General features: G+C 35.7%; 1 protein-coding gene across 1 annotated transcript; it reads left to right on the top strand.

The window, feature by feature from the left end:
- Positions 1-2604: 2604 nt before the first annotated feature.
- LOC106879188 (uncharacterized) lies at positions 2605-11014 on the top strand. The gene is made up of 2 exons (XM_014928641.3): positions 2605-3220; positions 8469-11014. Exon 2 carries the CDS (start codon positions 9148-9150, stop codon positions 10174-10176), a length of 1029 nt encoding a protein of 342 aa, XP_014784127.1. The 5' UTR covers positions 2605-3220; positions 8469-9147; the 3' UTR covers positions 10177-11014.
- The last annotated feature ends 979 nt before the right edge of the window (positions 11015-11993 follow it).

Raw genomic sequence — 11993 nt, 5'->3', positions numbered from 1 at the left:
CAATATTGCTGCACCTCTTATGTGTCCATAGCTTCCACTGAGTACATCTTATAGAGTTTCTACCTGAGAATACTGTGCCTCAAAGATCAGATAGTTGTTGGATTTCAAGGAATGGTGATAAGCTATAATGCAGGCCAGCCCAATTCCTATGTAGAAAACATGACTATAATAATGGTTTTGAATTTGGCACAAGGCCTGCAAGTTCAGGTTAGGGAGTAAGTGGATTACATAGATCCCAGTGCTCAACTTATTTTATTGACCTTCAAAGGATGAAAGGTTAAGTCAACCTCAGCAGAATTTGAACTCAAAATGTAAAAACAAACAAAATGTGCTAACAGTTTTGCCACTTAGCTGCCTTAGAAAACATTGTGATAGTTATCTTCATAATTATAGTCATTGTCATCATTATTTTTATGTTGTGAAGTTTTTTTAAAATTATTTTGCAGTTTATTGTACTTATAGAAGTGACTAATAATATTCTATAAGCTTTAATTGCATATAAGAACAGCTGTTGATAATATTATTCTATTTTTCAGCTGTTTCAGTTTCTAGTTTTTGTTTACTCTTTTACAAATTTTATTCTCACTTTACATTATTTTTTTTTTTCTTACACATCTGCAAATTTTTACACCACAAATTTTTTTAAAAATAACATTACAGACCAAAAACGTGGGCGATAGTTTACTTTTCTTTCTAATTTATAAAACAAACAGCACCAATTACTTTGTTCAAATCCATTGTTAGGAAGCAAAGAATTAGAGAAGTAGAAAGGTAGGATATAAGAGGATATTTTAAAGCAAAATTAATGGATTAATGGAGACGTAGGAGTGGCTGTGTGGTAAGTAGCTTGGTTACCAACCACATGGTTCCGGGTTCAGTCCCACTGCGTGGCACCTTGGGCAAGTGTCTTCCACTATAGCCTCGGGCCGACCAAAGCCTTGTGAGTGGATTTGGTGGACGGAAACTGAAAGAAGCCCGTCGTATATATGTATATATATATATGTATATTTATGCGTGTGTATATGTTTGTGGGTCTGTGTTTGTCCCCCCAACATTGCTTGACAACCGATGCTAGTGTGTTTACGTCCCCGTAACTTAGCGGTTCAGCAAAAGAGACTGATAGAATAAGTACTAGGTTTCCAAAGAATAAGTCCTGGGGTTGATTTGCTCGACTAAAGGCAGTGCTCCAGCATGGCCACAGTCAAATGACTGAAACAAGTAAAAGAGGATAAGAAGATCTAACATACAGGGTGTTTAGGCTAAATTTGACAACTTTTATGTCTCCTGTTTTCAGGAACAGCTTGGTGTTCAGTGAATAGTCAGTGAGAAAGAGTTTGCTGGCATTGAGGACTGGGAGTCATTTGAATTTTGGAAAAGAGCTACCAGTATCATAATGGTTCACACCAGGTATCAATATACTGATATCATGACTGTTGTCAGTGCTTTGTGAACACAGGAAAAGCTGTAAGATGTAACATGGCTGCTACAATGGAAACTACAAAGCTGTGGCCAGCAGGATGCAGCAGGCATTCTGACTGCATGCAAGAATTCCTCCCCACATCTTTGAACATGGCTTTAGGCTCAATTCAGATGGCTATGGGAAGCTGTGGGAAACTGTGGTCAAAACCAAGCTGGAGAGGGTTGCTGCTGAAAGGCCATATGTGTGGTAGCAGGATTTGGTTCCTTGCCATACCTTCAGAAAGAATCAATGGTTGTCAGGGAATTTCTATGACTTCACTAACCTTAATTTCTGGCCTCCTAATTCCCTCAACTGTAATCCCATGGACGACTGTGTGGTGCATGGTTGAGAAAGACACCAGCCGCTTTACCTGCAACACCAAGGCCAAGCTGGTGACAAAGACTAAGAAGGGGTTTAAAGATCTTTCCAGGGACACAATGAGGAATTCATGCACCAGTTTTTAGAGCTTTCTTGAGGCCATGGTGGAAGCTGAATGTGGCTACTTTGAGTAATCTGTTATTTTCCCCAGCCATAATCTAGTTATTTTGTTTTTTTTTAAATGCTTTTATTTTTTTTGATAAGATGTTGTGGTTTCTTTTCCATTCATGCATGCTGTCAAATTAAATGTGAGCATCTACTGTTTATGGTATGAAAATCAACTTCAGCTCAGTTCCATTTTAAGGCATTGAGATACTGAGCTTTGCCCAGGGGCCTCACTGGTCAAGGAGTTCAGCTCTGATCTATGTATACTATGGCTTGCTATCAATAAATAAATACCATTGAGCCCGGTGCATTGATCTAACCAGAAGCCTATAATGATGCTAAGTTGGCCCAGCCTCAACCTACTCTAATTATTCCTCTTGCATACATCCGTATGCTTCCCTCATCATCATACCTCTCAGATTTCGACTTTGATTTCAGTGAATCCGTTTGCAAAAATACCTGCATGTGTGTACACATTATATTAGTGGATCTTTTTAAGATGACATGTAATTGTATCAATGCATCTTTCACTGTAATTGTCTACGTGTGTTCAGTACTGTCGCTTCGTGCGTTGACCTTTCAACTTGCTTCATCCGTCAAATTCTTTTCGGTTTTCCCCACTTCCTGCTTGGTTTTTACTCATTCCATCTCCGCTTTCTTTTGGTGAACTTCTCCCACACATCTTGTTCCAATCCCTCTTTATTTCTTACTACCACTTTCACTGACTCCCTCGCACTTCATTTACGACGAAGTCAGCAACTATTTGGGGTTTTTTGCTGATTATTTTCCGTTGAAGAGCAATGCACGAAATGCTTAACTTTCGGTAATTGACCGTATCTACGATCGCAAATTCTCCCAAACTAATCACTGAATTAACATAAAATTAATTTTCGACTTTCTCTGTTACAAAATTGTAAAATCTGATTGATTTCCGTAAGAGTGTAAGTTCCACAACAAACTACCGAGCTCCGGTCCTTTGAAACGATCTCCCGTGTTTCATATTGGAGTTTTGTTGTTATGTAAACAATATTGACATCCGTCAGTGTCATATAAATAAATTTAAGTTCTTTTTAAATATTGAATAACATAAACCATTGTTAAAAAATAATCACCGAATTTTGATACTCAAACTGTGACTGAGATTTTTACGAAAGCAAGGCTACCCTTTATTAGTTAAGTCTGCATTATCATTTAGTTTCGTGCTGTGTCTGAAATGTTGTGTATGTCAACAAAGAAGTAGTTTCTTTCAGTGAATCAGTTTCTCTATGATGAGAAAAGGTGAGTTGATTTGCTTTCAAATCTTCAAGTTGAAGACGATCGTTTCTGTTCAAATGAAGCATCTTTGTCTTGTAAATATAACTACAGTAGGAAAACATCGGGTACCCCTTCAGTTTCGTACCACAAGAGAGGTCACTCTCAATGTGTTTGTGTGTATATGTGGTTTGACATTATTATTATGTTTATACCACTCCAAGCTAATACAAGTTATCCTGTCCTTACTTTGTTTAGACGGATACTCTAACAAACATTTGGAGTGGTTTGTTCCACTGGACCCGTGTCGGATAATACTGGTAACATGAATTACTGAGCATAACGATATATATATATATATATATATATATATATATGTTAATTCTCCCTAGGGGTCAGCCACATTTAAGTGGCAATATACTTCACTTTATTTATATATATATATATATATATATATATATATATATATATATTCATATAATGATATCTACCAAATGTATTGTAAGATAAATTACGTTTTATACAGAAATGTATACATAGGTAATAAACTTTAATATATATGGATTTAGCGTCAAAGCTTTTATTTATTTATATATATATATATATATCCATAGATATATATATCCATATATATATATATCCATATATATATATATATATATATATATCTCCATAGAAAAAAAAATTATGGAGAAACTAAAATATTAAAATATCTACAAAAATTCTCCAATATGGTGTTTAATTGCTTATAAAAAGCCATATAACGTTTAATTACACTTTGTAATCAGAGGCACTCCCTTCAGCTCATAAACTGTTTACTTACATGTGTGGAATCTCCAAATATCTACAAAAATTCCAAGTTGCACTGTTGATGTCAGTAAAATATATCATAAAACGGTAATCAGCTTGGTTTAATTAATCTTTACAGTCAATTATTGTAAAATGATGATTTCTTTGTAAATTTGGTGAATGTAGCATGTTGTTACTTATTATTCGTTAATAAATTTTCTCGTTAGAATAGAAAATGCATAAATAAATGATGATGGGGTATCATATCTGAAGTTATTCCTTTTATGCTCGAAATAACGACGACATGCATTGTAAAAATTAAATTCCGTCGCCCAACATGCTAACATGCTAGATAGCCGTCATATCCATAGAAATAGATTTCATTGCAGACGGTTGAGTGTGTTTGTTTCTTACTGCCACTTGCTAGTTCATGTGGAAGGTATGAAACTGAAAGAGCGTCAAATATCGGCAGCTGCATAATTTGTACCAAGTTGGTGTGTAAGAGGGGACAAAAGATGTAACAGAACTGAAGTGAACGGTGAAAGAATTACGTTTTATTTAAGGATGACAATAATAAGTAGTCGTCGTAAGCACGCCGCTACGTTCTGAGTTCAAATTCCGTCTACCGCTACGTTCTGAGTTCAAATTCCGCCGAGGTCGACTTTGTCTTTCATCCTTTCAGGGTCGATTAAATAAGTACCAGTTACGCACTGGGGTCGATATAATAGACTTAATCCGTTTGTCTGTCCTTGTTTGTCCCCTCTGTGTGTAGCCCTTTGTGGGCAGTAAAGAAATAAGAAACGTTAGCACGCCGGGCGAAATGCTTAGCGGTATTTCGTCTGTCGCTACGTTCTGAGTTCAAATTCCGCCTAGGTAGACTTTGCCTTTCATCCTTTCGGAGTCGATAAATTAAGTACCAGTTGCGTAGTAGGGTCGATGTAATCGACTGCCCCCCCCCAAAAAAAAATTTCGGGCCTTGTACCTAGAGTAGAAAAGAATAATAAGTAGTCGTTGTCAGGCGCCGAGCTGGCAGAAACGTTAGCACGCCGGTATTTTGTTTGTCTTTACATTCTGAGTTCAAATTCCGCCTAGGTAGACTTTGCCTTTCATCTTTTCGACTAGCTCCCTCCCCCAAAATTTCGGGCCTTGTGCCTGGAGTAGAAATGAATAGTAAATAGTCGTGTAAGGCAGGGCTTCCCAACCCCTGTGCCTCAGACTGAGTCCCACAAAATCTTTTATCTTTTACATTAGACCGCTACCATGCTGGGACACCACCTTGAATTTTTTCGCTCAAATAAATTGACTTCAGTACTTACTTTTTGTAAGCCTTGTACTTATTATATTGGTCTAACTGCTAAGTTACAAGGATGTAAATTATAGCTATCAGTACTGGCTGTAGTTTCTATAGAATATCTGTAGAAACAAACTTTAAAATAATGTAACAAGCCCTGCTGACGCAGTGGGATGTGGTACTGACTTACAAAAGCATTTAGTATACTTCATAGCATATTGTGTTTGCATAACGAAGTGCCACGTACCTACAAAGCTTTAATATATTCTTTTATTCTTCTATTACTTGTTTCTGCGGCCATGCTGGAGCACTGACTTAAAGGGTTTTAGTTGAAAAAATCGACCTCAGGACTTATTCTTTGTAAGCCTAGTATTTATTTCATCGGTGTCTTTTGCTGAACTGTTAGAATACGGGGACATAAACACACCAGCATCGGTTGTCAAGCGATAGTGATGAGACAAATACAAACACACATACACGACGGGCTTCTTTCAGTTTGGCCTGAGGATGTAGTAGAAGACACTTGCTCAAAGTGCCACACAGTGGGACTGAACCTGGAACCATGTGGTTTGGGAAGCCAGCTTCTTACCACACATCCATGCCTGCGTCTAAATATATAAAAAAATTAATATAGATACTCATGTGCAATGTGTTACCAAAAAGGTAAACCATAATTGTCACTAAATATGACTAGGGTGTTATAACATTGCTAGAAATAAGAGCTAAAAAGCTCTAATACTGTAGTTAAAGTATGTAATTCTATACATATGTACTGAAAACACCAGTTGAGAAATTCTCTATACTGACTGGTCAGTGTCGGCTAATTCTATAGCCTCATCAATAGGGACTGTTCAATTTGGCTGATTCCAGACTTAATTCTCTGTCAGTACATATGTATTCACCATGTATATATATGTATATATATCATATAATACATATATATGTGCCCTAGATTTACTTGTGTGCTTGTATTGAGCTGGTTAATTATGATATATTTTAAACATCTGAATTGTCATGGATGGCTTCATTACCATGTTGTAGGGTACGTGTGGAATGTCATTGACTGTGTGAATAATTATTGAAGCAAAGCCATAAACCCTTAATTTTAATATTTATTGGCTGACGTATTTGGTGTTAGCTATTTACTATGAAAAATGTTAATAATACAATTGCCAACTGATATATTGTGTTGGCTATATTAATAATATGAAAATACTAATAATATAATTGCCAACTGGGAAGAGAGGAAATCCATGCCTTGTCTATAGAAGCTACTTGTGGGATATCATGTAGAAGCTACTTGTGTATGTTCAGAATCAGTCTGTCTGAGTAAGAAGTTGTCTGCACAAAAGTCCAAAGCTGCCTGCTTGAGTACTGGAGGTTGTCTGCTTGGCAAGATATGAGGTGTGTGAATCAATCAGTTGCTTTCAATACTCCGCAATGAGTTAAGCTCCAAACTGTTTCTTAAGGTGAAAAGGGGTTAAATTTTAGAACATCTGAGTAAACCATATCACACCACAGCTTTATGCTGGTTGGTCAATTTGTAGATCAATCACATGAAACTGTGGTTCATTTGTGATGTCTAACTGAGTATCTAGTGGTTAAGGTTCAAATCCCTGCTACCTGTGTAATAATTAAGTTGTATATTATGCACGTAACTGTCTTATGTTATGTGCATGATCCTCAAGTCTGTGGAAAAATTGTCTTGCATGAAACTGGTTTGGGATGTAAAAAATGCTGGGGACTGCTGGTGTAAAAGATGAGTGATATAGTTTCTGTGGGTTGGAGTTGTTCTGTAGGTGCATGGTAACCATGGAGTCCCTGATTTGGAAGACTCATGAGTAGAATCTTATAGACAGAAACTGCAGAAGCCTGTTAAGTGATCTTTCAATACAAATATGTACATCTAGCATTCCTATTGGCAAAAATTGAGAATTACTTACTGCACTGAGGTTCATAAATTTTCTGATGTATAAATTAAAGCATCATAAATTAAGATTCTGCAAGGCAGATGAAAAACAAAAACAAAAAAAAAGGGTCCTTTCCTATCCTCAGTTTCCCCTTCTGTTTTAATTTCTGTAATTTTTCAGTCTTCTGTCAAAATTTTGTTTTTCAGATTAATGTTTGGAACATCTGAAATGATTTTAAAAAAAACAAAAGTTTATTTTTTCCCCTTTTTTAAAAATTTGTCCCCTCTCCTCCATTCTGTAACTTAACTTTATCATTTTGCTATTTTTTCCAAATTTATATTTTTTAAACATCAGAGACTGTGATTATGTAAAAAGAATTTCATAAATTCAGTTGTTTAGTGGAGTTTAAAAATTTCAATTAAAAAAATTTTTGTTCATTTAAAAATCTAAAAACCTTGATGTTTCAGGATGAAGGAAAAAAAAAAGATCAACTTGAAATAAGTTGTATAAGAAAAAGAAATAATCAAATATATTTCTGTACATCTGTTCAATGTACTGGATTGATTATTTTTCATTTTGGTGAAAAATAAAAATAAAAAAAGGTCCTATTTCAGATGGTAAATCGTAGGATGCCCAATAAATTTTGATTTTTTTTTTTTTAAGAATCTTAATTTCAGCTGTTTAAAACATTAAGCTGAGAAAAGAAATTTTGGAAGAAAGCCACACTTGAAAAATTACAGAAATTGTGTGTGTCAGAGGGGTTGGTGCAAATTGGGTGTTAAGAGAGTAATTAGAAAGAGAGAGAGAGAGAGAGAGAGAGAGAGAGAGAGAGAGAGAGAGAGAGAGAGAGAGAGAGAGAGAGAGAGAGAGAGAGAGAGAGAGAGAGAGAGAGAGAGAGAGAGAGAGAGAGAGAGAGAGAGAGAGAGAGAGCTACATGATAATTGCTAGTAAAGAGATTGAATAGAAATATGAACAAGTGCAGTCTTCTCTCTTGCATACTACATCCAGTTCCTTTTATATCCACCTTGTCCCCCAACACATTTGCGCATATTAATATTACATATTGCATCAGAGCATACTTGCTTCATTTTTTTGTAACCATTGCAAATCTTCTGCATTCAAGGGGTATATTCCACTACCATGCAGTATTGCATTTTGTACACATGTATCATACAATCTATTTTATTCCCTTTTACTTTAACTCTTAGTATTTTTCCTTTTTCTAATAACCTCTGAAGTAACATGTAATTTGTCTTTTATATCATATACTATTTATCTATTTCAGGTTGTCTAAAAACATTGACTTGAGAATTTCACACCCAATATGGAGCCAAAAAAATTTGTCAGATTTCAAAGACTGAAAAATAACCTTGTCATTTGGTTTTGTGTCTGCAAACTTAAATTAATGTGAAATATTTCTTCTCAAGTGGTTTTTAACTGCAATGATTTAATTGGCAATATACTACCTGATGGTTCTGAGCCCAGATTAAACTGAGAAAATCTTCCATGATAATTTAACAGACCTGTGTATAATGTCTCTCATATCTGAGTGTACGTTAAGACTGGAGCAAAATTACATATACTTTATATATTGATACATTTTTATCTTTAGTCAGAAGAATAGTCTCTGAGAAGATAAATTCATACTTTGACAAGGCGCATTGTTCTGGAAAATATAATCTTTAACCCTTTAACCATATCCAGCCCAAATTTTCCACTTGTTTTATTTTCAAACAGGCCAGATCTGGTTTCTCACACCTATCCAACAATATGCAATCACGTCACCAAAACCTCAAAGCTACCAGATAAAGCATGGTTAATTCAAAGCAATGGGAATAAGCATTACATTTGACAAAGTACTCTGAAGGCTGAAGAGTAAAAGAAATATTTCTTTGTTGTAAATTACAACGCGAAAAAAAAAAAAAAAAAAAATTCTGCAGTGTCTAATTAACAAGACTTTTATTATGGAGAAGAAAGTGTGTGAAAGCGAGGCCTATGATAAAACACAACTTGAAAATATTGATGTTTCTCCTGAAACTAAGGAAGAAAAACCAAAGAAATCATATTCCTGTGACTTATGTAAGAAGACATTCAAAAACAAAAGTCAGTTAATCCAACATAAATTAATTCACAGAGGTGCAAACCTTTACCATTGTGAAATTTGCAGTAAAACATTTTCTCATAGTAGTCTTTTATCTATGCATGTACGTATTCACACAGGAGAGAGGCCCTATCACTGTACTATCTGTGGTAAAACGTTCGCTGTAAGTAGTGCGTTTTCTCGACATAAACGCATTCACACAGGTGTGAAACCACACCACTGTAATATTTGTGGTAAAGCATTTTCTGAATCTAGAAACTTATCCATCCATATACGTATTCACACAGGTGAGAAGCCCCACCATTGTGATGTATGTGGTAAATCATTTTCACAAAGCGGTCATTTGTCTAACCATATCCGTATTCACACAGGGGAGAAGCCATACTGTTGCGTTGTCTGTGGAAAAGCTTTCACTGAAAGTAGTAGTTTATCTAGCCATAAACGTCTTCACACTGGAGAAAAACCATATCAGTGTGATATCTGTGGTAAATCATTCTCTGTCTCCAAATATTTATCAAATCACAAATATATTCACTCAGGTGAGAACCAATGTTACTGTGATATCTGTGGTAAAACATTCTCTAATTTTAACACTATGTTTTGCCATAAACAAATTCACACAGGTTTTAAATTATATCATTGTGATATTTGTGATAAAACATTTTCTCACAAAAGGAATTTACTTCGCCACAAACACATTCACACTGGAGAGAAACCATACCACTGTGATATTTGTAGTAAAAAATTTTCTGAAAGAAGCAATTTATTTCGCCATAAACGTATTCACACTGGAGAAAAACCATATCACTGCGATATCTGTGATAAAACATTTTCTGAAAGGAGCAATTTATTTCGCCATAAACAAATACATTCAGGACAGAAATCATACTAATGTGATGTATGTGCTTAAATTTTATCTGTAAATTATATTTAATAATATATTAGAAATTGTTCTCTAAGCTACCATACAGTAATATATGATACCAGTAATATATGTGGAGAGAAACATTGGCTGGAAATAAACAATTGAGTTCCCATGCTACAGTACCTCAATTTGTTCACTATACATGCCATGATGTGTTGTTATATTATCCTTGATTATTTTGTCAGAGCAGGAAAATATTCCTACCATGATAGGAGTTATGTGGAAGACATTGATACCCTCATTATTTGCTTACATTCGGTTTTCCATGCTTGCATAAGTTGGCTTGGTCGGCACAATCTCTTGCTACTTGTCATAATCCTTTGTTGTCTAATATAACAGAAAATTATCAATTTTATGGTTGTGTACATCATCTCTGCATGTCTTCTCACTGTGAATGCTTAGGTAATGGTGACATTTCTTTATGTTTCACAAATATATCCTGTACATCAGCAGTTCAGTGTGTGAAAACCAGTGTAATAAAACTTGGAACAAATAAGGGTTGGCATCAGGAAAGGCATCTGACAGTAGAACATTGCCTTGGAAAAAATGCAAAAAAAAAAAAAAATGCTGGTGACGTTTTTGCTATCACTAATCCCTTTTCAGCATGTACTGGGTGCATTTTATCATGCCCTATACCCCAGTAAAATATATGTGAACCATGTGTAAATTTTAGTTACTGTATAATTTCCTAGTATGGTGGTTAAATTAAACGTAAACTTATACTCATCATTGTAAATAAAAATACATAGTATTGCCAAAGTCCTGTGAAAAATATCCATGACAAAAAAAATCTATGGAAATATCAGTGTTGTTGTTGTCTTTTGTAAAATGTGGTTTTCTTAAGTGAGTGAACTTATATAATAACTGTACTAGAGAATGCCATAGAGCAAATGTGAAGTCAGTGTTTGTTTTTACATGTTGTTGTTGGCACTCCGTTGCTTACAACGTCGAGGGTTCCAGTTGATCCAATCAACAGAACAGCCTGCTCGTGAAATTAACGTGCAAGTGGCTGAGCACTCCACAGACACGTGTACCCTTAAGGTAGTTCTTGGGGATATTCAGCGTGACACAGTGTGACAAGGCTGACCCTTTGAATTACAGGCACAACAGAAACAAGAAGTAAGAGTGAGAGAAAGCTGTGGTGGAAGAGTACAGCAGGGTTCGCCACCATCCCCTGCCGGAGCCTCGTGGAGCCTTAGGTGTTTTTGCTCAATAAACACTCACAACGCCCAGTCTGGGAATCGAAACCGCGATCCTATGACCGCGAGTCCGCTGCCCTAACCATTGGGCCATTGCGCCTCCACTGTTTTTACATATATGTTGATGAAAATTAAGATGTCCAAGTCATGACAAGTATGGGTATGAAAATGAGAGCAAGTGTGGTTATGACTAGTTTCAGTAAATGTTTTGCCAGCTTATTGATTTCCATTTGACTTAGGCACTAATTCAGTAAACAGGACCCATTGAAATATTGGTCAAAGAGGTATACGCAGTGTTCAGTCAATACAGTGGTTAGCTGTTCAACAGAGAGCACACCCAATGTCAGGTTTACTTGGTATTCACTTCCCTTGAGTTTATACCATATAGGCAGTAAGGGGTTAGTCTTCATAAATGCCATATTTCTAAACTATATATATGTATCAGTATAGGCACATAGCTCAATGGTTAGAACGTTGGGTTCATAACCATGAGGTAGTGAGTTCGATTCCTAGACTCGGCTGTGTCTTTTGTTCTTGAGCAAGATACTTTATTTTTCATGTTGCTCCAGTTAACTCAGCTGTAGA

This window comes from Octopus bimaculoides, chromosome 7 (genome assembly GCF_046866305.1).
Source record: "Octopus bimaculoides isolate indiv1 chromosome 7, ASM4686630v1, whole genome shotgun sequence".
NCBI lineage: Eukaryota > Metazoa > Mollusca > Cephalopoda > Octopoda > Octopodidae > Octopus > Octopus bimaculoides.
The sequence above is the reverse complement of the archived record's forward strand: the minus strand, read 5'-3'. Positions and strand labels throughout refer to the sequence as shown.